Below are 25302 nucleotides of genomic sequence, written 5' to 3' on the forward strand. Positions count from 1 at the left end.
CCCAGATACGGTGGGCAGGCTAGCCTACATAATGAGATTATAGCTCCCAGATACGGTGGGAAGGCTAGCCTACATAATGAGATTATAGCCCCCAGATACGGTGGACAGGCTAGCCTACATAATGAGATTATAGCTCCCAGATACGGTGGACAGGCTAGCCTACATAATGAGATTATAGCTCCCAGATACGGTGGGCAGGCTAGCCTACATAATGAGATTATAGCTCCCAGATACGGTGGGCAGGCTAGCCTACATAATGAGATTATAGCTCCCAGATACGGTGGACAGGCTAGCCTACATAATGAGATTATAGCTCCCAGATACGGTGGACAGGCTAGCCTACATAATGAGATTATAGCTCCCAGATACGGTGGGCAGGCTAGCCTACATAATGAGATTATAGCTCCCAGATACAGTGGGCAGGCTAGCCTACATAATGAGATTATAGCTCCCAGATACGGTGGGCAGGCTAGCCTACATAATGAGATTATAGCCCCCAGATACGGTGGACAGGCTAGCCTACATAATGAGATTATAGCTCCCAGATACGGTGGACAGGCTAGCCTACATAATGAGATTATAGCTCCCAGATACGGTGGACAGGCTAGCCTACATAATGAGATTATAGCTCCCAGATACGGTGGGCAGGCTAGCATACATAATGAGATTATAGCTCCCAGATACGGTGGGCAGGCTAGCCTACATAATGAGATTATAGCTCCCAGATACGGTGGGCAGGCTAGCCTACATAATGAGATTATAGCTCCCAGATACGGTGGACAGGCAAGCCTACATAATGAGATTATAGCTCCCAGATACAGTGGACAGGCTAGCCTACATAATGAGATTATAGCTAACAGCTCCCAGATATGGTGGGCAGGCTAGCCTACATAATGAGATTATAGCTCCCAGATACGGTGGACAGGCTAGCCTACATAATGAGATTATAGCTCCCAGATACGGTGGACAGGCTAGCCTACATAATGAGATTATAGCTCCCAGATACAGTGGACAGGCTAGCCTAGATAATGAGATTATAGCTCCCAGATACAGTGGACAGGCTAGCCTACATAATGAGATTATAGCTCCCAGATACGGTGGACAGGCTAGCCTACATAATCAGATTATAGCTAACAGCTCCCAGATATGGTGGGCAGGCTAGCCTACATAATGAGATTATAGCTCCCAGATACGGTGGACAGGCTAGCCTACATAATGAGATTATAGCTCCCAGATACAGTGGACAGGCTAGCCTAGATAATGAGATTATAGCTCCCAGATACAATGGACAGGCTAGCCTACATAATGAGATTATAGCTCCCAGATACGGTGGACAGGCTAGCCTACATAATGAGATTATAGCTAACAGCTCCCAGATATGGTGGGCAGGCTAGCCTACATAATGAGATTATAGCTCCCAGATACGGTGGGCAGGCTAGCCTACATAATGAGATTATAGCTCCCAGATACGGTGGGCAGGCTAGTCTACATAATGAGATTATAGCTTCCAGATACGGTGGACAGGCTAGCCTACATAATGAGATTATAGCCCCCAGATACGGTGGACAGGCTAGCCTACATAATGAGATTATAGCTCCCAGATACGGTGGGCAGGCTAGCCTACATAATGAGATTATAGCTCCCAGATACGGTGGACAGGCTAGCCTACATAATGAGATTATAGCTCCCAGATACGGTGGACAGGCTAGCCTACATAATGAGATTATAGCCAACAGCTCCCAGATACGGTGGACAGGCTAGCCTAGATAATGAGATTATAGCTCCCAGATACGGTTGACAGGCTAGCCTACATAATGAGATTATAGCTCCCAGATACAGTGGACAGGCTAGCCTAGATAATGAGATTATAGCTCCCAGATACAGTGGACAGGCTAGCCTACATAATGAGATTATAGCTCCCAGATACGGTGGACAGGCTAGCCTACATAATCAGATTATAGCTAACAGCTCCCAGATATGGTGGGCAGGCTAGCCTACATAATGAGATTATAGCTCCCAGATACGGTGGGCAGGCTAGCCTACATAATGAGATTATAGCTCCCAGATACGGTGGGCAGGCTAGTCTACATAATGAGATTATAGCTCCCAGATACGGTGGACAGGCTAGCCTACATAATGAGATTATAGCCCCCAGATACAGTGGACAGGCTAGCCTACATAATGAGATTATAGCCAACATCTCCCAGATACGGTGGGCAGGCTAGCCTACATAATGAGATTATAGCTCCCAGATACGGTGGACAGGCTAGCCTACATAATGAGATTATAGCTCCCAGATACGGTGGACAGGCTAGCCTACATAATGAGATTATAGCCAACAGCTCCCAGATACGGTGGACAGGCTAGCCTACATAATGAGATTATAGCTCCCAGATACGGTGGACAGGCTAGCCTACATAATGAGATTATAGCCAACTGCTCCCAGATACGGTGGGCAGGCTAGCCTACATAATGAGATTATAGCTCCCAGATACGGTGGTCAGGCTAGCCTACATAATGAGATTATAGTTCCCAGATACGGTGGGCAGGCTAGCCTACATAATGAGATTATAGCTCCCAGATACGGTGGACAGGCTAGCCTACATAATGAGATTATAGCTCCCAGATACAGTGGACAGGCTAGTCTACATAATGAGATTATAGCTCCCAGATACAGTGGACAGGCTAGCCTACATAATGAGATTATAGCTAACAGATACGGTGGGCAGGCTAGCCTACATAATGAGATTATAGCTCCCAGATACGGTGGACAGGCTAGCCTACATAATGAGATTATAGCCACCAGCTCCCAGATACGGTGGACAGGCTAGCCTACATAATGAGATTATAGCTCCCAGATACGGTGGACAGGCTAGCCTACATAATGAGATTATAGCCACCAGCTCCCAGATACGGTGGACAGGCTAGCCTACATAATGAGATTATAGCTCCCAGATACGGTGGGCAGGCTAGCCTACATAATGAGATTATAGCTAACAGATACGGTGGACAGGCTAGCCTACATAATGAGATTATAGCTCCCAGATACGGTGGACAGGCTAGCCTACATAATGAGATTATAGCCACCAGCTCCCAGATACGGTGGACAGGCTAGCCTACATAATGAGATTATAGCTCCCAGATACGGTGGGCAGGCTAGCCTACATAATGAGATTATAGCTCCCAGATACGGTGGGCAGGCTAGCCTACATAATGAGATTATAGCTCCCAGATACGGTGGGCAGGCTAGCCTACATAATGAGATTATAGCTCCCAGATACGGTGGGCAGGCTAGCCTACATAATGAGATTATAGCCAACAGCTCCCAGATACGGTGGACAGGCTAGCCTACATAATGAGATTATAGCTCCCAGATACGGTGGACAGGCTAGCCTACATAATGAGATTATAGCTCCCAGATACGGTGGGCAGGCTAGCCTACATAATGAGATTATAGCTCCCAGATACGGTGGGCAGGCTAGCATACATAATGAGATTATAGCTCCCAGATACGGTGGGCAGGCTAGCCTACATAATGAGATTATAGCTCCCAGATACGGTGGACAGGCTAGCCTACATAATGAGATTATAGCTCCCAGATACGGTGGGCAGGCTAGCCTACATAATGAGATTATAGCTCCCAGATACGGTGGACAGGCTAGCCTACATAATGAGATTATTATGGATACTTTCAATTTGTGAAACGGAAGTCGAGCGTCGATCATGTCACCAGAATAAGACCCTCGATATTTATTGGAAAGGAGCTTCAAGCTCATCACCGTGCTTTTTCACCACCCTGTAAAATGTATTTACATTTTTTTATTTCACCTTTATTTAACCAGGTAGGCCAGTTGAGAACAAGTTCTCATTTACAACTTCGATCTGGCCAAGATAAAGCAAAGCAGCGCGACAAAAACATCACAGAGTTACACATGGGATAAACAAACGTACAGTCAATAACACAATAGACAAATCTGCATACAGTGTGTGCAAATGGAGTAAGGAGGTAAGGCAATAAATAGGCCAATAGTGGCGAAGTAATTACAATTTAGCAAATTAACACAGGAGTGATATATGTGCAGATGAGGATGTGCAAGTAGAACTACTGGTGTGCAAAAGAGCGGAAAAACTAAAATAAATATGGGGATGAGGTAGGAAAGGCAGCCAAAGTAAGTGTTGGCTTTGGGGTGACCAGCGCAATATACCTGCTGGAGCACGTGCTACGGGTGGGTGTTGCTATGGTGACCTGGTGCTGCTATGGTGACCAGTGAGCTGAGATAAGGCGGAGCTATACCTAGCAAAGACTTGTAGATGACCTGGAGCCAGTGGGTTTGGCGACAAATATGAAGTGAGGGCTAGCCAACGAGAGCATACAGGTTGCAGTGGTGGGTGGTATATGGGGCTTTGGTGACGAAACGGATGGCACTGTGATAGACTGCATCCAATTTGCTGAGTAGAGTGTTGGAGGCTATTTTGTAAATAACATCGCCGAAGTCGAGGATCGGTAGGATGGTCAGTTTTACGAGGGTATGTTTGGCAGCATGAGTGAAGGAGGCTTTGTTGCGAAATAGGAAGCCGATTCTAGATTTCATTTTAGATTGAAGATGCTTAATGTGAGTCTGGAAGGAGAGTTTACAGTCTAGCCAGACACCTAGGTATTTATAGTTGTCCACATATTCTAAGTCAGAACCGTCCAGAGTAGTGATGCTAGTCGGGCGGGCGGGTGCGGGCAGCAGGCCCTCCGATTTGACACACTGAACTCTATCAGAGAAGTAGTTGGTGAACCAGGCGAGGCAGTCATTAGAGAAACCAAGGCTGTTGAGTCTGCCGATAAAAATATGGTGATTGACAGAGTCGAAAGCCTTGGCCAGGTTGATGAAGATGGCTGCACAGTACCTTCTTTTATCGATGGTGGCTATGATATCATTTAGGACCTTGAGCGTTGCTGAGGTGCACCCATGACCAGCTCTGAAACCAGATTGCATAGCGGAGAAGGTACGGTGGGATTCAAAATGGTCGGTGATCTGTTTGTTCACTTGGCTTTCGAAGACTGTAGAAAGGCAGGGCAGGATGGATATAGGTCTGTAACAATTTGGGTCTAGAGTGTCTCCCCCTTTGAAGAGGGGGATGACCGCGGCAGCTTTCCAATCTTTAGGAATCTCAGACGATACGAAAGAGAAGTTGAACAGACTAGTGATAGGGGTTGAATGGCGGCGGATCATTTTAGTGAGAGAGGGTCCAGATTGTCTAGCCCAGCTGATTTGTAGGGATCCTGATTTTGCAGCTCTTTCAGAACATCAGCTGTCTGGATTTTGGTGAAGGAGAAGCAGGGGGGGGGCTTGGGCAAGTTGCTGTGTGGGGTGCAGAGCTATTGACCGGGGTAGGAGTAGCCAGGTGGAAAGCATGGCCAGCCGTAGAGAAATGCTTAATGAAATTCTCGATTATCGTGGATTTATCGGTGGTGACGGTGTTTCCTATCCTCAGTGCGGTGGGCAGCTGGGAGGAGGTGCTCTTGTTCTCCATGGACTTTATAGTGTCCCAGAACTTTTTGGAATTAGTGCTGCAGGATGCACATTTTCTAACTGACTGTGTGTATTGGTTCCTGACTTCTCTGAAAAGTTGCATATCGCGGGGACTATTTCGAAGCGAGTGCAGTACGCCACAGGGTGTTTTTGTGCTGGTCGAGGGCAGTCAGGTCTGGAGTGAGCCAAGGGCTATATCTGTTCTTAGATAAAACAATTTTTAAAGGGGCATGCTTATTTAAGATGGTGAGGAAATTACTTTTAGAGAACAACCAGGCATCCTCTACTGACGGGATGAGGTTAATCTCCTTCCAGGATACCCGGGCCAGGTCGATTAGAAAGGCTTGCTCGCAGAAGTGTTTAAGAGAGTGTTTGACAGTGATGAGGGGTGGTCGTTTGACCGCGGACCCATAATGGACGCAGGCAATGAGGCAGTGATCGCTGAGATCATGATTGAAAACAGCAGAGGTGTATTTGGAGGGCAAGTTGGTCAGGATGATATCTATGAGGGTGCCCATGCTTACGAATGTGGGGTTGTACCTGGTAGGTTCTTTGATCATTTGTGTGAGATTGAGGGCATCTAGCTTAGATTGTAGGATGCCCGGGGTGTTAAGCATATCCCAGTTTAGGTCACCTAGCAGAACTAACTCTGACGATAGATGGGGGGGCAATCAATTCACATATGGTGTCCAGGGCATAGCTGGGAGCTGAGGGGGGGTCTATAACAAGCAACAACAGGGAGGGACTAATTTCTTGAGAGATGGATCTTTAAAAGTAGAAGCTCAAACTGTTTGGGCATAGACCTGGATAGTATGACAGAACTCTGCAGGCTCTCTTTAGCAGTTCTGTCTTGACAGAAAATGTTGTAATTGGGGATGGAAATTTCCGAATTTTTGGTGGCCTTCCTATAAGCCAGGATTCAGACACGGCTAGGACATCATCATCATCATATATTTCATCTGTAGCCTCATAAACTGCATGGTTTCCCCAGTTAAAGTGGGGAAACCATGTCATCACTTAACTCCAGGTTTACTTCCATATGATGGTTATTAACTCTATATTTGCGCATAAAGGCGTTTCCACCGCCATTTCGCGCAAAATACATTTAAACAACACAAAAAAAGATCCCACCATGTCGAAAGAATAAATGATCTGTCGGCCTTGTATATCCATCACAGCTGTTTTTTATTTATTTATACGGTATGACTTTACTAACTGTGGATGGAAACATGATTACTGTTCTGCTTTACTTTTTTCTGTTATGAAAATCACTGGTGTTGGTATGCAACAAGTCACTTCTGTTATATTACATAATGTTATATTATATTACAAAATATTATATCACGTTATATTATATTACATAATGCTATATTATATTACATAATGTTATATTACATTACATAATACTATATTATATAATGTTATATTATATTACATAATGCTATATTATATTACAGAATGTTATATTATATAATATTATGTCACATAATGCTATATTACGTCATGTTATATTACAGAAAATTATATAATGTTATATTACAGAAAATTATATTATATAATGTTATATTAGAGAATATTATATTATATAATGTTATATTGTATTACATATTGTTATATTATACTAATGACAGTTAGTCGTCGTCCTACTGCCCAGAGCCTCCATTAGTCAGGAGTAATGACAGTTAGAGTCGTCCTACTGCCCAGAGCCTCCATTAGTCAGGAGTAATGACAGTTAGAGTCGTCCTACAGCCCAGAGCCTCCATTAGTCAGGAGTAATGACAGTTAGAGCCGTCCTACTGCCCAGAGCCTCCATTAGTCAGGAGTAATGACAGTTAGAGTCGTCCTACAGCCCAGAGCCTCCATTAGTCAGTAGTAATGACAGTTAGAGTCGTCCTACAGCCCAGAGCCTCCATTAGTCAGGAGTAATGACAGTTAGAGTCGTCCTACAGCCCAGAGCCTCCATTAGTCAGGAGTAATGACAGTTAGAGTCGTCCTACTGCCCAGAGCCTCCATTAGTCAGGAGTAATGACAGTTAGAGTCGTCCTACTGCCCAGAGCCTCCATTAGTCAGGAGTAATGACAGTTAGAGTCGTCCTACAGCCCAGAGCCTCCATTAGTCAGGAGTAATGACAGTTAGAGCCGTCCTACTGCCCAGAGCCTCCATTAGTCAGGAGTAATGACAGTTAGAGTCGTCCTACAGCCCAGAGCCTCCATTAGTCAGGAGTAATGACAGTTAGAGTCGTCCTACTGCCCAGAGCCTCCATTAGTCAGGAGTAATGACAGTTAGAGTCGTCCTACTGCCCAGAGCCTCCATTAGTCAGGAGTAATGACAGTTAGAGTCGTCCTACTGCCCAGAGCCTCCATTAGTCAGGAGTAATGACAGTTAGAGTCGTCCTACTGCCCAGAGCCTCCATTAGTCAGGAGTAATGACAGTTAGAGTCGTCCTACTGCCCAGAGCCTCCATTAGTCAGGAGTAATGACAGTTAGAGCCGTCCTACTGCCCAGAGCCTCCATTAGTCAGGAGTAATGACAGTTAGAGTCGTCCTACTGCCCAGAGCCTCCATTAGTCAGGAGTAATGACAGTTAGAGTCGTCCTACTGCCCAGAGCCTCCATTAGTCAGGAGTAATGACAGTTAGAGTCGTCCTACTGCCCAGAGCCTCCATTAGTCAGGAGTAATGACAGTTAGAGTCGTCCTACAGCCCAGAGCCTCCATTAGTCAGGAGTAATGACAGTTAGAGTCGTCCTACTGCCCAGAGCCTCCATTAGTCAGGAGTAATGACAGTTAGAGTCGTCCTACTGCCCAGAGCCTCCATTAGTCAGGAGTAATGACAGTTAGAGTCGTCCTACTGCCCAGAGCCTCCATTAGTCAGTAGTAATGACAGTTAGAGTCGTCCTACAGCCCAGAGCCTCCATTAGTCAGGAGTAATGACAGTTAGAGTCGTCCTACTGCCCAGAGCCTCCATTAGTCAGGAGTAATGACAGTTAGAGTCGTCCTACTGCCCAGAGCCTCCATTAGTCAGGAGTAATGACAGTTAGAGTCGTCCTACTGCCCAGAGCCTCCATTAGTCAGGAGTAATGACAGTTAGAGTCGTCCTACTGCCCAGAGCCTCCATTAGTCAGGAGTAATGACAGTTAGAGCCGTCCTACTGCCCAGAGCCTCCATTAGTCAGGAGTAATGACAGTTAGAGTCGTCCTACTGCCCAGAGCCTCCATTAGTCAGGAGTAATGACAGTTAGAGCCGTCCTACTGCCCAGAGCCTCCATTAGTCAGGAGTAATGACAGTTAGAGTCGTCCTACAGCCCAGAGCCTCCATTAGTCAGGAGTAATGACAGTTAGAGTCGTCCTACTGCCCAGAGCCTCCATTAGTCAGGAGTAATGACAGTTAGAGTCGTCCTACAGCCCAGAGCCTCCATTAGTCAGGAGTAATGACAGTTAGAGTCGTCCTACTGCCCAGAGCCTCCATTAGTCAGGAGTAATGACAGTTAGAGTCGTCCTACTGCCCAGAGCCTCCATTAGTCAGGAGTAATGACAGTTAGAGTCGTCCTACTGCCCAGAGCCTCCATTAGTCAGGAGTAATGACAGTACACAGGCATTCAATTACCCAACAAACACATTCTCAGATACATATTTACTTACTAATACAACCACCTAACTATTCTAAAGGCCTAACACCGATCACACACATTCAGATTGTTACTTCATTTGTATGTATGTGTGTGTGTGTGTGTGTGTGTGTGTGTGTGTGTGTGTGTGTGTGTGTGTGTGTGAGGATCTCTATATAATGTGTTTTTGAGTGTGTGAGGATTTAATTATGTGTGTGTTTGTGTGTGTGTCTTAACCGTGAGTGAAGGGTTACATCCATGCACAGGAAGGCTGTGGGTGGGGAGGGGGACTTCCCAGGGAGAGGCAGTTCCTCACCAGGCAGGCCCCCAGAGAGAGGCAGTTCCTCACCAGGCAGGCCCCTAGAGAGAGGCAGTTCCTCACTAGGCAGGCCCCCAGGGCGAGGTAGTTCCTCACCAGGCAGGCCCCCAGGGCGAGGTAGTTCCTCACCAGGCAGGTCCCCAGGGCGAGGTAATTCCTCACCAGGCAGGCCCCCAGGGCGAGGTAATTCCTCACCAGGCAGGCCCCCAGGGCGAGGTAGTTCCTCACCAGGCAGGCCCCCAGGGCGAGGTAGTTCCTCACCAGGCAGGCCCCCAGAGAGAGGCAGTTCCTCACCAGGCAGGGCCCTCAGAGAGAGGCAGTTACTCACCAGGCAGGCCCCCAGGGCGAGGTAATTCCTCACCAGGCAGGCCCCCAGAGAGAGGCAGTTCCTCACCAGGCAGGTCTATAAGCTCTGGGTGAATAGAGCTGTATTTGCAGGCTCCCCACACAGACACACTGCACATTGAGCTGACAGTCACTCCCCCATTGTCCAGTCACTGAGATTAAACAGAGGGCCATCACTGAGGCTAAACCACCTGCAGGAGGGAGGGAGAGAGGGAATGAAGGGGAAGGATACTCACTGTTAGTTGTAGTTTCGTTAAAAGCCGTCTTTTGTCCGTTCCAGCCTTTGTCGTCCATCTGTAGCCACGTCAGACGAAGAGAGGGAGAGAGAGAGAGAGAGTTGGAGGGAAAAGAGAGACGTAGCATTGAGAGAAAGGAGAGAAAAAGACGGATTTAACAAAAAGCTTTTTCACGCACGTCAGACAAGTTCCTTCCTACTGTTGTGAATACAACGAGACCATGGCTCTGAAACGAAGATGAAACGCCGGCCTAACTATCTGTCTGTCTTATAGCCAAATACTGACGTAGGGGGTGAAGTGAGTGTCCACTTCAAATTAAACCATTCAATTGAAGGTATCTGTGTTATTTATCTGTGTTATTTATCTGTGTGTGTCTGAGGCCCTGTGTTGTTGTCAAGTTACATAGCACTGGTCTGGAGATAGGACTTCTGTAAGGAGATACAGACAAATTGAGTCAAGAAGATCTGTGTGTTGACCGAGTTACACAGAGAATATCTGTGTGTTGACTGAGTTACACAGAGAAGATCTGTGTTGACTGAGTTACACAGAGAAGATCTGCGTGTTGACTGACTGAGTAACATGAATAGACATCTCTTCAGCTGTCAAACCAATGAGTAATACATCCCTTCAAACTGTTCTGCCTAAGATAACTCAGAAATGAGTTACGCTGGCTATGTACTGTAATGATCTGTCTGAGGGAAGAACCAAGGGCTGGTCTATAGTGTACGAGCTGACTAACACAGAGGTGTTAGGAGCTGGAGAGAGAGAGGAAGAGAAGAGGGAGAGAGAAGAGAGAGAGAGTGAAGAGAGAGAGAGGAAGAGAAGAGGGAGAGAGAAGAGAGAGAGAGTGAAGAGAGAGAGAGAGAGAGTGAAGAGAGAGAGAGAGCAAGACAGAGAGAGAGAGAGAGAGAGAGAGAGAGAAGAGAGAGAGAGCGAAGAGAGAGAGAGAGAGAAAGAGAGCGAAGAGAGAGAGAGAGAGAGAGAGAGAGAGAGAGAGAGAGAGTGGAGAGAGAGACAGAGAGAGAGAGAGAGAGAGAGCGAAGAGAGAGGGAGAGAGAGTGAAGAGAGAGAGAGAGAGAGAGCAAGACAGAGAGAGAGAGAGAGAGAGAGAGAGAGAGCAAAGAGAGAGAGCAAAGAGAGAGAGCTGAGGATGAGCTACTCAACAGAGCAGAATATATTCCCACAGACATCATCCCATTATATACATAAGAACTCATAAGGAATGAATGTTTCATTAATGTTTTGTAAGCAGTGTTTCAGAGTTCTCATGAGCTTTATGTATGTTTATAAATGTGCTGTAAACATGTTATAAATCTGTTAGGTGGGCAGGTGGAGGCCATGTATCCCAGCTGTAGTAATGTTTAGAGAGGTGAAGATTTACATGTGTTATAGATGTATATAGATATTATAGATGTTATAGATGTTAGATATTATAGATGTGTATAGATGTTAGATATTATAGATATTATAAATGTTAGATATTATAGATATTAGATATTATAGATGTGTATAGATGTGTATAGATGTTAGATATTATAGATATTATAAATGTTAGATATTATAGATATTAGATATTATAGATATTATAAATGTTAGATATTATAGATATTAGATATTATAGATGTGTATAGATGTGTATAGATGTTATATATTATAGATGTGTGTAGATGTTAGATATTATAGATGTTAGATATTACAGATGTTAGATATTAGATATTATAGATGTGTGTAGATGTTAGATATTATAGATGTTAGATATTATATATGTGTATAGATGTTAGATATTAGATATTATAGATGTTAGATATTATAGATGTGTGTAGATGTTAGATATTATAGATGTTAGATATTACAGATGTTAGATATTAGATATTATAGATGTGTATAGATGTTATATATTAGATATTATAGATGTTAGATATTATAGATGTGTATAGATGTTAGATATTATAGATGTTAGATATTATAGATGTGTGTAGATGTTAGATATTATAGATGTGTGTAGATGTTAGATATTATAGATGTTAGATATTACAGATGTGTATAGATGTTAGATATTATAGATGTTAGATATTACAGATGTGTATAGATGTTAGATATTATAGATGTTATAGATATTATAGATGTTAGATATTATAGATGTGTATAGATGTTAGATATTATAGATGTCATAGATGTTATAGATGTTAGATATTATAGATGTTAGATATTATAGATGTTATAGATAGATATTATAGATGTTATAGATGTGTATAGATGTTAGATATTATAGATGTGTATAGATATTAGATATTATAGATGTTATAGATGTTAGATATTATAGATGTTAGATATTATAGATGTTAGATATTATAGATGTCATAGATGTTATAGATGTTATAGATGTGTATAGATGTTAGATATTATAGATGTGTATAGATATTAGATATTATAGATGTTATAGATGTTAGATATTATAGATGTTAGATATTATAGATGTCATAGATATTATAGATGTTACAGATGTTATAGATATTAGATGTTATAGATGTGTATAGATGTTAGATATTATAGATATTAGATATAGATGTGTATAGATGTTAGATGTTATAGATGTGTATAGATATTAGAAGTTATAGCTGTTATAGATGTGTATAGATGTTAGATATTATAGATGTTAGATGTTATAGATGTTATAGATAGATATTATAGATGTGTATAGATGTGTATAGATGTTAAATGTTATAGATGTGTATAGATGTTTAATGTTATAGCTGTGTATAGATATTATAGATGTTATAGATGTTAGATATTATAGATGTCATAGATATTATAGATGTTATAGATGTGTATAGATGTGTATAGATGGTAGATATTATAGATAGATATTATAGATGTTATATATTATTGATGTTAGATATTATAGATGTTATAGATGTTATAGATGTTAGATATTATATATGTTAGATATTATAGATGTTATAGATGTGTATAGATGTTAGATATTATAGATGTTATAGATATTAGATGTTATAGATGTTAGATATTATATATATTATAGATATTATAGATGTTATAGATATTAGATGTTATAGATATTAGATGGTATAGATATTACAGATATTATAGATGTTAGATATTAGATGTTATAGATATTATAGATGTTAGATTTTATAGATGTGTATAGATGTTATAGATATTATAAATGTTATAGATGTGAATAGATGCTATAGATGTTATAGATATTACAGATGTGTATAGATGTTAGATATTATAGATGTTAGATATTACAGATGTGTATAGATGTTAGATATTACAGATGTGTATAGATGTTAGATATTATAGATGTTAGATATTACAGATGTGTATAGATGTTAGATATTACAGATGTGTATAGATATTAGATATTATAGATGTTAGATATTATAGATGTGTGTCGATGTTAGATATTATAGATGTTAGATATTACAGATGTCAGATATTACAGATGTGTATAGATGTTAGATATTATAGATGTTAGATATTACAGATGTGTATAGATGTTAGATATTACAGATGTGTATAGATGTTAGATATTATAGATGTGTGTAGATGTTAGATATTATAGATGTTAGATATTACAGATGTTAGATATTACAGATGTGTATAGATGTTAGATATTATAGATGTTAGATATTACAGATGTGTATAGATGTTAGATATTATAGATGTTAGATATTATAGATGTGTGTAGATGTTAGATATTATAGATGTTAGATATTACAGATGTTAGATAATGTTAGATATTACAGATGTGTATAGATGTTAGATATTATAGCTGTTACATATTATAGATGTGTATAGATGTTAGATATTATAGATGTTAGATATTACAGATGTTAGATATTATAGATGTGTATAGATGTTAGATATTACAGATGTGTATAGATGTTAGATATTACAGATGTGTATAGATGTTAGATATTATAGATGTTAGATATTATAGATGTTAGATATTATAGATGTCATAGATATTATAGATGTTATAGATGTGTATAGATGTTAGATATTATAGATGTGTATAGATATTAGATATTATAGATGTTAGATATTATAGATGTTAGATGTTATAGATGTTATAGATGTGTATAGATATTAGATATTATAGATGTTAGATATTACAGATGTGTGTAGATGTTAGATATTATAGATGTTAGATATTACAGATGTTAGATATTACAGATGTGTATAGATGTTAGATATTATAGATGTTAGATATTACAGATGTGTATAGATGTTAGATATTACAGATGTGTATAGATATTAGATATTATAGATGTTAGATATTATAGATGTGTGTAGATGTTAGATATTATAGATGTTAGATATTACAGATGTTAGATATTACAGATGTGTATAGATGTTAGATATTATAGATGTTAGATATTACAGATGTGTATAGATGTTAGATATTACAGATGTGTATAGATGTTAGATATTATAGATGTTAGATATTACAGATGTGTATAGATGTTAGATATTATAGCTGTTACATATTACAGATGTGTATAGATGTTAGATATTATAGATGTTATAGATGTTATAGATAGATATTATAGATGTGTATAGATGTTAGATATTATAGATGTCATAGATGTTATAGATGTTAGATATTATAGATGTTAGATATTATAGATGTTAGATGTTATAGATGTCATAGATGTGTATAGATGTTAGATATTATAGATGTTAGATGTTATAGATGTTATAGATAGATATTATAGATGTTATAGATGTGTATAGATGTTAGATATTATAGATGTGTATAGATATTAGATATTATAGATGTTATAGATGTTAGATATTATAGATGTTAGATATTATAGATGTTAGATATTATAGATGTCATAGATATTATAGATGTTATAGATGTGTATAGATGTTAGATATTATAGATGTGTATAGATATTAGATATTATAGATGTTATAGATGTTAGATATTATAGATGTTAGATATTATAGATGTCATAGATATTATAGATGTTACAGATGTTATAGATATTAGATGTTATAGATGTGTATAGATGTTAGATATTATAGATATTAGATATAGATGTGTATAGATGTTAGATGTTATAGATGTGTATAGATATTAGAAGTTATAGCTGTTATAGATGTGTATAGATGTTAGATATTATAGATGTTAGATGTTATAGATGTTATAGATAGATATTATAGATGTGTATAGATGTGTATAGATGTTAAATGTTATAGATGTGTATAGATGTTTAATGTTATAGCTGTGTATAGATATTATAGATGTTATAGATGTTAGATATTATAGATGTCATAGATATTATAGATGTTATAGATGTGTATAGATGTGTATAGATGGTAGATATTATAGATAGATATTATAGATGTTATATATTATTGATGTTAGATATTATAGATGTTATAGATGTTATAGATGTTAGATATTATATATGTTAGATATTATAGATGTTATAGATGTGTATAGATGTTAGATATTATAGATGTTATAGATATTAGATGTTATAGATGTTAGATATTATATATATTATAGATATTATAGATGTTATAGATATTAGATGTTATAGATATTAGATGGTATAGATATTACAGATATTATAGATGTTAGATATTAGATGTTATAGATATTATAGATGTTAGATTTTATAGATGTGTATAGATGTTATAGATATTATAAATGTTATAGATGTGAATAGATGCTATAGATGTTATAGATATTACAGATGTGTATAGATGTTAGATATTATAGATGTTAGATATTACAGATGTGTATAGATGTTAGATATTACAGATGTGTATAGATGTTAGATATTACAGATGTGTATAGATGTTAGATATTATAGATGTGTGTAGATGTTAGATATGTTAGATATTACAGATGTGTATAGATGTTAGATATTATAGATGTGTATCGATGTTAGATATTATAGATGTGTATAGATGTTAGATATTACAGATGTGTATAGATATTAGATATTATAGATGTTAGATATTATAGATGTGTGTCGATGTTAGATATTATAGATGTTAGATATTACAGATGTCAGATATTACAGATGTGTATAGATGTTAGATATTATAGATGTTAGATATTACAGATGTGTATAGATGTTAGATATTACAGATGTGTATAGATGTTAGATATTGCAGATGTGTATAGATGTTAGATATTATAGATGTGTGTAGATGTTAGATATTATAGATGTTAGATATTACAGATGTTAGATATTACAGATGTGTATAGATGTTAGATATTATAGATGTTAGATATTACAGATGTGTATAGATATTAGATATTATAGATGTTAGATATTATAGATGTGTGTAGATGTTAGATATTATAGATGTTAGATATTACAGATGTTAGATATTACAGATGTGTATAGATGTGTAGATATGTATAGATGTTAGATAGTTACAGATGTGTATAGATGTTAGATATTACAGATGTGTATAGATGTTAGATATTATAGATGTTAGATATTACAGATGTGTATAGATGTTAGATATTATAGCTGTTACATATTATAGATGTGTATAGATGTTAGATATTATAGATGTTATAGATGTTATAGATAGATATTATAGATGTGTATAGATGTTAGATATTATAGATGTCATAGATGTTATAGATGTTAGATATTATAGATGTTAGATATTATAGATGTTAGATGTTATAGATGTTTTAGATGTGTATAGATGTTAGATATTATAGATGTTAGATGTTATAGATATTATAGATGTTATAGATGTGTATAGATGTTAGATATTATAGATGTTATAGATGTTAGATATTATAGATGTCATAGATATTATAGATGTTATAGATGTGTATAGATGTTAGATATTATAGATGTTATAGATGTGTATAGATGTTAGATATTATAGATGTGTATAGATATTAGATATTATAGATGTTATAGATGTTAGATATTATAGATGTTAGATATTATAGATGTTAGATATTATAGATGTCATAGATATTATAGATGTTATAGATGTGTATAGATGTTAGATATTATAGATGTGTATAGATATTAGATATTATAGATGTTAGATATTATAGATGTTAGATGTTATAGATGTTATAGATGTGTATAGATATTAGATATTATAGATGTTAGATATTATAGATGTGTGTAGATGTTAGATATTATAGATGTTAGATATTACAGATGTCAGATATTACAGATGTGTATAGATGTTAGATATTATAGATGTTAGATATTACAGATGTGTATAGATGTTAGATATTATAGATGTTAGATATTACAGATGTGTATAGATGTTAGATATTATAGATGTTAGATATTACAGATGTGTATAGATGTTAGATATTACAGATGTGTATAGATATTAGATATTATAGATGTTAGATATTATAGATGTGTGTAGATGTTAGATATTATAGATGTTAGATATTACAGATGTTAGATATTACAGATGTGTATAGATGTTAGATATTATAGATGTTAGATATTACAGATGTGTATAGATGTTAGATATTACAGATGTGTATAGATGTTAGATATTATAGATGTTAGATATTACAGATGTGTATAGATGTTAGATATTATAGCTGTTACATATTATAGATGTGTATAGATGTTAGATATTATAGATGTTATAGATGTTATAGATAGATATTATAGATGTGTATAGATGTTAGATATTATAGATGTCATAGATGTTATAGATGTTAGATATTATAGATGTTAGATATTATAGATGTTAGATGTTATAGATGTTATAGATGTGTATAGATGTTAGATATTATAGATGTTAGATGTTATAGATGTTATAGATAGATATTATAGATGTTATAGATGTGTATAGATGTTAGATATTATAGATGTGTATAGATATTAGATATTATAGATGTTATAGATGTTAGATATTATAGATGTTAGATATTATAGATGTTAGATATTATAGATGTCATAGATATTATAGATGTTATAGATGTGTATAGATGTTAGATATTATAGATGTGTATAGATATTAGATATTATAGATGTTATAGATGTTAGATATTATAGATGTTAGATATTATAGATGTCATAGATATTATAGATGTTACAGATGTTATAGATATTAGATGTTATAGATGTGTATAGATGTTAGATATTATAGATATTAGATATAGATGTGTATAGATGTTAGATGTTATAGATGTGTATAGATATTAGAAGTTATAGCTGTTATAGATGTGTATAGATGTTAGATATTATAGATGTTAGATGTTATAGATGTTATAGATAGATATTATAGATGTGTATAGATGTGTATAGATGTTAAATGTTATAGATGTGTATAGATGTTTAATGTTATAGCTGTGTATAGATATTATAGATGTTATAGATGTTAGATATTATAGATGTCATAGATATTATAGATGTTATAGATGTGTATAGATGTGTATAGATGGTAGATATTATAGATAGATATTATAGATGTTATATAATATTGATGTTAGATATTATAGATGTTATAGATGTTATAGATGTTAGATATTATATATGTTAGATATTATAGATGTTATAGATGTGTATAGATGTTAGATATTATAGATGTTATAGATATTAGATGTTATAGATGTTAGATATTATATATATTATAGATATTATAGATGTTATAGATATTAGATGTTATAGATATTAGATGGTATAGATATTACAGATATTATAGATGTTAGATATTAGATGTTATAGATATTATAGATGTTAGATTTTATAGATGTGTATAGATGTTATAGATATTATAAATGTTATAGATGTGAATAGATGCTATAGATGTTATAGATGTTATAGATGTGTATAGATGTGAATAGATGTTAGATATTATAGATGTGTAATAGATGTTAGATATTATAGATGTGTACAGATGTTATAGATGTGTATAGATATTATAGATGTTAGATAGTATAGATGTGTATAGATGTTAGATATTATAGATGTGTATAGATGTTAGATATTATAGATGTGTATAGAGATATTATAGATATTACAGATGTTAGATATTATAGATGTTAATAATGTATATAGATGTTAGATATTATAGATTTGTATAGATGTTAGATATTATAGATGTGTATAGATGTTGTAGATGTGTATAGATGGTAGATGTTATAGATAGATATTATAGATGTTATAGATGATATAGATGTTAGATATTATAGATGTGTATAGATGTTATATATGATAGATGTGTATAGATGGTATATTTATACATGTGTATATATGTATAGATGTTAGATGTTATAGATGTGTATAGATATTAGACATTATAGATGTTACATCGATGTTAGATATTATAGATGTGTATAGATGTTATATATTATAGATGTGTTATAGATGGTATATATTATAGATATGTATATATGTTATAGATGAGTTATAGATGGTATATATTATAGATGTGTATAGATGTTAGATATTATATATGTTATATAATATAGATGTTATATAGATATATATAACATATATAACATCTATAATATATAACATCTATACACATCCATAATATAAAAAATCTCTAATATTATAGATGTGTGATATTATAGATGTGCATAGATGTTATATATTAGATGTCTTAGATGTTATAGATGTTATATATTATAGTTCTGTATAGACATATATTAGATGTGTTACATGTGTATAGATGTTATATATTATGGATGTGATAGATGTTATATATTATAGATGTGTATAGATGTTATATATTATAGATGTTATATATTATGGATGTGTATAGATGTTATATATTATAGATGTGTATAGATGTTATATATTATGGATGTGATAGATGTTATATATTATAGATGTGTATAGATGTTATATATTATAGATGTTATATATTATAGATGTGTATAGATGTTATATATTATAGATGTTATATATTATGGATGTGATAGATGTTATATATTATAGATGTTATATATTATAGATGTGTATAGATGTTAGATGTTATAGATGTTATATATTATGGATGTGATAGATGTTATATATTATAGATGTGTATAGATATTATATATTATAGATGTTATAGATGTTATATATTATTGATGTATGATGTGTAAAGATGTTATATATTATAGATGTGTATAGATGTGTTAGATGTTATAGATAGATATTATAGATATTATAGATGTGTATAGATATTATAGCTGTGTATAGATGTTAGATATTATAGATGTTAGATGTTATAGATGTTATAGATATTATAGATATGTATAGATGTTAGATATTATAGATGTGTATAGATGTTAGATATTATAGCTGTGTATAGATGTTAGATATTATAGATGTTAGATGTTATAGATGTTATAGATATTATAGATATGTATAGATGTTAGATATTAGATATTAGATTTTATAGATGTGTATAGATGTTATTTATAATTGATGTTATAGATGTTATATATTATAGATGTTAGATGTTATAGATGTGTATAGATGTTAGATATTATAGATGTTAGATGTTATAGATGTGTATAGATGTTAGATATTAGATATTAGATTTTATAGATGTGTATAGATGTTATATATTATTGATGTGTTAGATGTTATATATTATAGATGTGTATAGATGTTATATATTATAGATGTTATATAATATAGATGTTATATAGATATATATAGATATATATAACATCTATAATATATAACATCTATACACATCCATAATATAAAACATTATAATATTATAGATGTGTGATATTATAGATGTGCATAGATGTTATATATGGTATATATTATAGATGTTATAGATGTGCATAGATGTTATATATGGTATATATTATAGATATTATAGATGCTAGATGTTATAGATGTTATATATTATATATGATATAGATGTGTTAGATGTTATATATTATAGATGCTATATATTATAAATGTTAGATTTTATAGATGTGTATAGATGTTATATATTATAGATGTTAGATGTTAGATGTGTTGAGATGTGTGTAGATGTTATAGATGTGTATAGATGTGTTAGATGTTGATGATATTATAGATGTTAAAGAGTGTTAGATGTTATAGATATGTATAGATGTTACATATTATAGAGTGTGTTATAGATGTTAGATATTATAGATGTGTATAGATGTTAGATATGTTATATATTATAGATTTGTTATAGATGTTATATATTATAGATGTGTATAGATGTTAGATGTTATAGATGTTAGATATTATAGATGTGTATATATGTTATATATTATAGATGTGTATAGATGTTATATATTGATAGTTATAGATGTGTATAGATGTTATATATTATAGATGTGTAAAGATGTTAGATGTTATAGATAGTTATAGATGTTACATATTATAGATGTGTTATAGATGTTAGATATTATAGATGTGTATAGATGTTAGATATGTGTAGATGTGTATAGATGTTATGATATGTGTATAGATGTGTATATATGTATAGATGTATATAGATGTTAGATATTATAGATGTGTATATATGTTATATATTATAGATGTGTATAGATGTTATATATTATAGATATGTTATAGATATTATATATTATAGATGTATATAGATGTTAGATATTATACATGTGTATAGATGTTATAGATGTGTATAGATATTAGATATTATGGATGTGTATTGATGTTAGATGTGATATATTATAGATGTGTATAGATGTTAGATATTATAGTTGTTCTTAGCTAGCTACATAGCCGTCTTTGTATCAAAGATAATTGTGTAGTTTAGAGTAACTGAGTAATTATCGAGGCTAGCTATCTTCGTCCTCCTAACGTAGTCAACACTGCTAGCTGCTAGCTAGCTAGTCATCACTGTTAGCTAGCCAACTTCTACCGACTAACAGCACCGCAGAAACTATTACATTACAACGCAACGACTTGATTAGTGTGGTGTTAGTTAGCCAGCTACATAGTTGTCTGTGCTGTCTCTGTATCTAAGATAATTGTGTAGTTTGAGTTTGAGTATTATCGAGGTGTGCTAGCCAGCCGCGACGCGGCGCCAGACTTACTCAACACACCTAGTCATCATTAACCCACTGCCAGATAGCCATCCGTTACCGACTAGCAGCGCTGTAGTTACTAATACTTCACAACGGAACGATTTGACTAGTGCAGTGTTACCTAGCGAGCTACCTAGTTGTCTTTGTCATAGCTTGATAATTGTTAATTGATAATTGTTAGCTAGCCAGCCATCGAGGTTAGCTAGCCAGCTATTTCCGTCCCCCGCGACGCCATTTTTCCTAACCTAGCCAACTATTACCGCCGAGCAGCATTGTTGAAACTAAATACACTACAAGGAACGTCTTGATTAGTGTTATGTTAGCTAGCTAGCTACAAAGTTGCTTTGTATCATGACAAGGTGTAGTACTGAAACTACCGAGGTTACCTAGCCAGCTACTCGTTCAAAGTCAACAACGCAGCCACTGCTAGCTAGCCTACTCCACCAGCCAGCAGTACTGTATCATTTTTGTCAATAACATTTTTGCAACGAAAGCTTAACTTCCTGAACATTCGAGACGTGTAGTCCACTTGTCACTCCAATCTCATTTGCATTAGCGTAGCCTCTTCTGTAGCTTGTCTACTATGTGTCTGCCTATCCCTGTTCTCTCTCCTCTGCACAGGCCATACAAACGCTCCACACCGCGTGGCCGCTGCCGCTCTAACCTGGTGGTCCCAGCGCGCACGACCCACGTGGAGTTCCAGGTCTCCGGCAGCCTCTGGAACTGCCGGTCTGCGGCCAACAAGGCTGAGTTCATCTCAGCCTATGCTACCCTCCAGTCCCTAGACTTCCTGGCGCTGACGGAAACATGGATCACCACAGATAACACTGCTACTCCTACTGCTCTCTCCTCGTCTGACTACGTGTTCTCGCATACCCCTAGAGCATCGAGCCAGCGGGGTGGTGGCACTGGAATCCTCATCTCTCCCAAGTGGACATTCTCTCTTTCTCCCCTGACCCATCTGTCTATCTCCTCATTTGAATTCCATGCTGTCACAGTTACCAGCCCTTTCAAGCTTAACATCCTTATCATTTATCGCCCTCCAGGTTCCCTTGGAGAGTTCATCAATGAGCTTGACGCCTTGATAAGTTCCTTTCCTGAGGATGGCTCACCTCTCACAGTTCTGGGTGACTTTAACCTCCCCACGTCTACCTTCGACTCATTCCTCTCTGCCTCCTTCTTTCCACTCCTCTCCTCTTTCGACCTCACCCTCTCACCTTCCCCCCCTACTCACAAGGCAGGCAATACGCTTGACCTCATCTTTACTAGATGCTGTTCTTCCACTAATCTCATTGCAACTCCCCTCCAAGTCTCCGACCACTACCTTGTATCCTTTTCCCTCTCGCTCTCATCCAACACTTCTCACTCTCCCCCTACTCGGATGGTATTGCGCCGTCCCAACCTTCGCTCTCTCTCTCCCGCTACTCTCTCCTCTTCCATCCTATCATCTCTTCCCTCTGCTCAAACCTTCTCCAACCTATCTCCTGATTCTGCCTCCTCAACCCTCCTCTCCTCCCTCTCTGCATCCTTTGATTTCCTCTGTCCCCTATCCTCCAGGCCGGCTCGGTCCTCCCCTCCTGCTCCGTGGCTCGACGACTCACTGCGAGCTCACAGAACAGGGCTCCGGGCAGCCGAGCGGAAATGGAGGAAAACTCGCCTCCCTGCGGACCTGGCATCCTTTCACTCCCTCCTCTCTACATTTTCCTCTTCTGTCTCTGCTGCTAAAGCCACTTTCTACCACTCTAAACTCCAAGCATCTGCCTCTAACCCTAGGAAGCTCTTTGCTACCTTCTCCTCCCTCCTTAATCCTCCTCCCCCTCCCCCCCCCTCCTCCCTCTCTGCGGATGACTTCGTCAACCATTTTGAAAAGAAGGTTGACGACATCCGATCCTCGTTTGCTAAGTCAAACGACACTGCTGGTCCTGCTCACACTGCCCTACCCTGTGCTTTGACCTCTTTCTCCCCTCTCTCTCCAGATGAACTCTCGCGTCTTGTGACGGCCGGCCGCCCAACAACCTGCCCACTTGACCCTATCCCCTCCTCTCTTCTCCAGACCATTTCCGGAGACCTTCTCCCCTACCTCACCTCGCTCATCAACGCATCCTTGACCGCTGGCTACGTCCCTTCCGTCTTCAAGAGAGCGAGAGTTGCACCCCTTCTGAAAAAACCTACACTCGACCCCTCCGATGTCAACAACTACAGGCCAGTATCCCTTCTTTCCTTTCTCTCCAAAACTCTTGAACGCGCCGCGCTTGGCCAGCTCTCTTGCTATCTCTCTCAGAATGACCTTCTTGATCCTAATCAGTCAGGTTTCAAGACTGGGCATTCAACTGAGACTGCTCTTCTCTGTGTCACGGAGGCTCTCCGCACTGCTAAAGCTAACTCTCTCTCCTCTGCTCTCATCCTTCTAGACCTATCTGCTGCCTTTGATACCGTGAACCATCAGATCCTCCTCTCCACCCTCTCCGAGCTGGGCATCTCCGGCACCGCGCACGCTTGGATTGCGTCCTACCTGACAGGTCGCTCCTACCAGGTGGCGTGGCGAGAATCTGTCTCCGCACCACGTGCTCTCACCACTGGTGTCCCCCAGGGCTCTGTTCTTGGCCCACTCCTATTCTCGCTATACACCAAGTCACTTGGCTCTGTCATATCCTCACATGGTCTCTCATATCATTGCTATGCAGATGACACACAATTAATCTTCTCCTTTCCCCCTTCTGACAACCAGGTGGCGAATCGCATCTCTGCATGTCTGGCAGACATATCAGTGTGGATGACGGATCACCACCTCAAGCTGAACCTCGGCAAGACGGAGCTGCTCTTCCTCCCGGGGAAGGACTGCCCGTTCCATGATCTCGCCATCACGGTTGACAACTCCCTTGTGTCCTCCTCCCAGAGTGCTAAGAGCCTTGGCGTGACCCTGGACAACACCCTGTCGTTCTCCACCAACATCAAGGCGGTGACCCGATCCTGTAGGTTCATGCTCTACAACATTCGCAGAGTACGACCCTGCCTCACACAGGAAGCGGCGCAGGTCCTAATCCAGGCACTTGTCATCTCCCGTCTGGATTACTGCAACTCGCTGTTGGCTGGGCTCCCTGCCTGTGCCATTAAACCCCTACAACTCATCCAGAACGCTGCAGCCCGTCTGGTGTTCAACCTTCCCAAGTTCTCTCACGTCACCCCGCTCCTCCGCTCTCTCCACTGGCTTCCAGTCGAAGCTCGCATCCGCTACAAGACCATAGTGCTTGCCTACGGAGCTGTG

General features: G+C 37.3%; 1 protein-coding gene across 1 annotated transcript in view; it reads right to left on the reverse strand.

Annotated features, from left to right (window-relative positions):
* stau2 (staufen double-stranded RNA binding protein 2) overlaps window positions 1-25302 on the reverse strand; it is a 334020-nt gene that overhangs the window by 170913 nt on the left and 137805 nt on the right. Inside the window, exon 11 of the mRNA XM_082966023.1 lies at window positions 10025-10082. Within this exon, the coding sequence (XP_082822149.1) occupies window positions 10025-10082 (58 nt within the window). The remainder of the gene's footprint in view (window positions 1-10024; window positions 10083-25302) is intronic.

This window comes from Salmo salar, chromosome 19 (assembly GCF_965601325.2).
Source record: "Salmo salar chromosome 19, fSalSal1, whole genome shotgun sequence".
Lineage (NCBI taxonomy): Eukaryota > Metazoa > Chordata > Actinopteri > Salmoniformes > Salmonidae > Salmo > Salmo salar.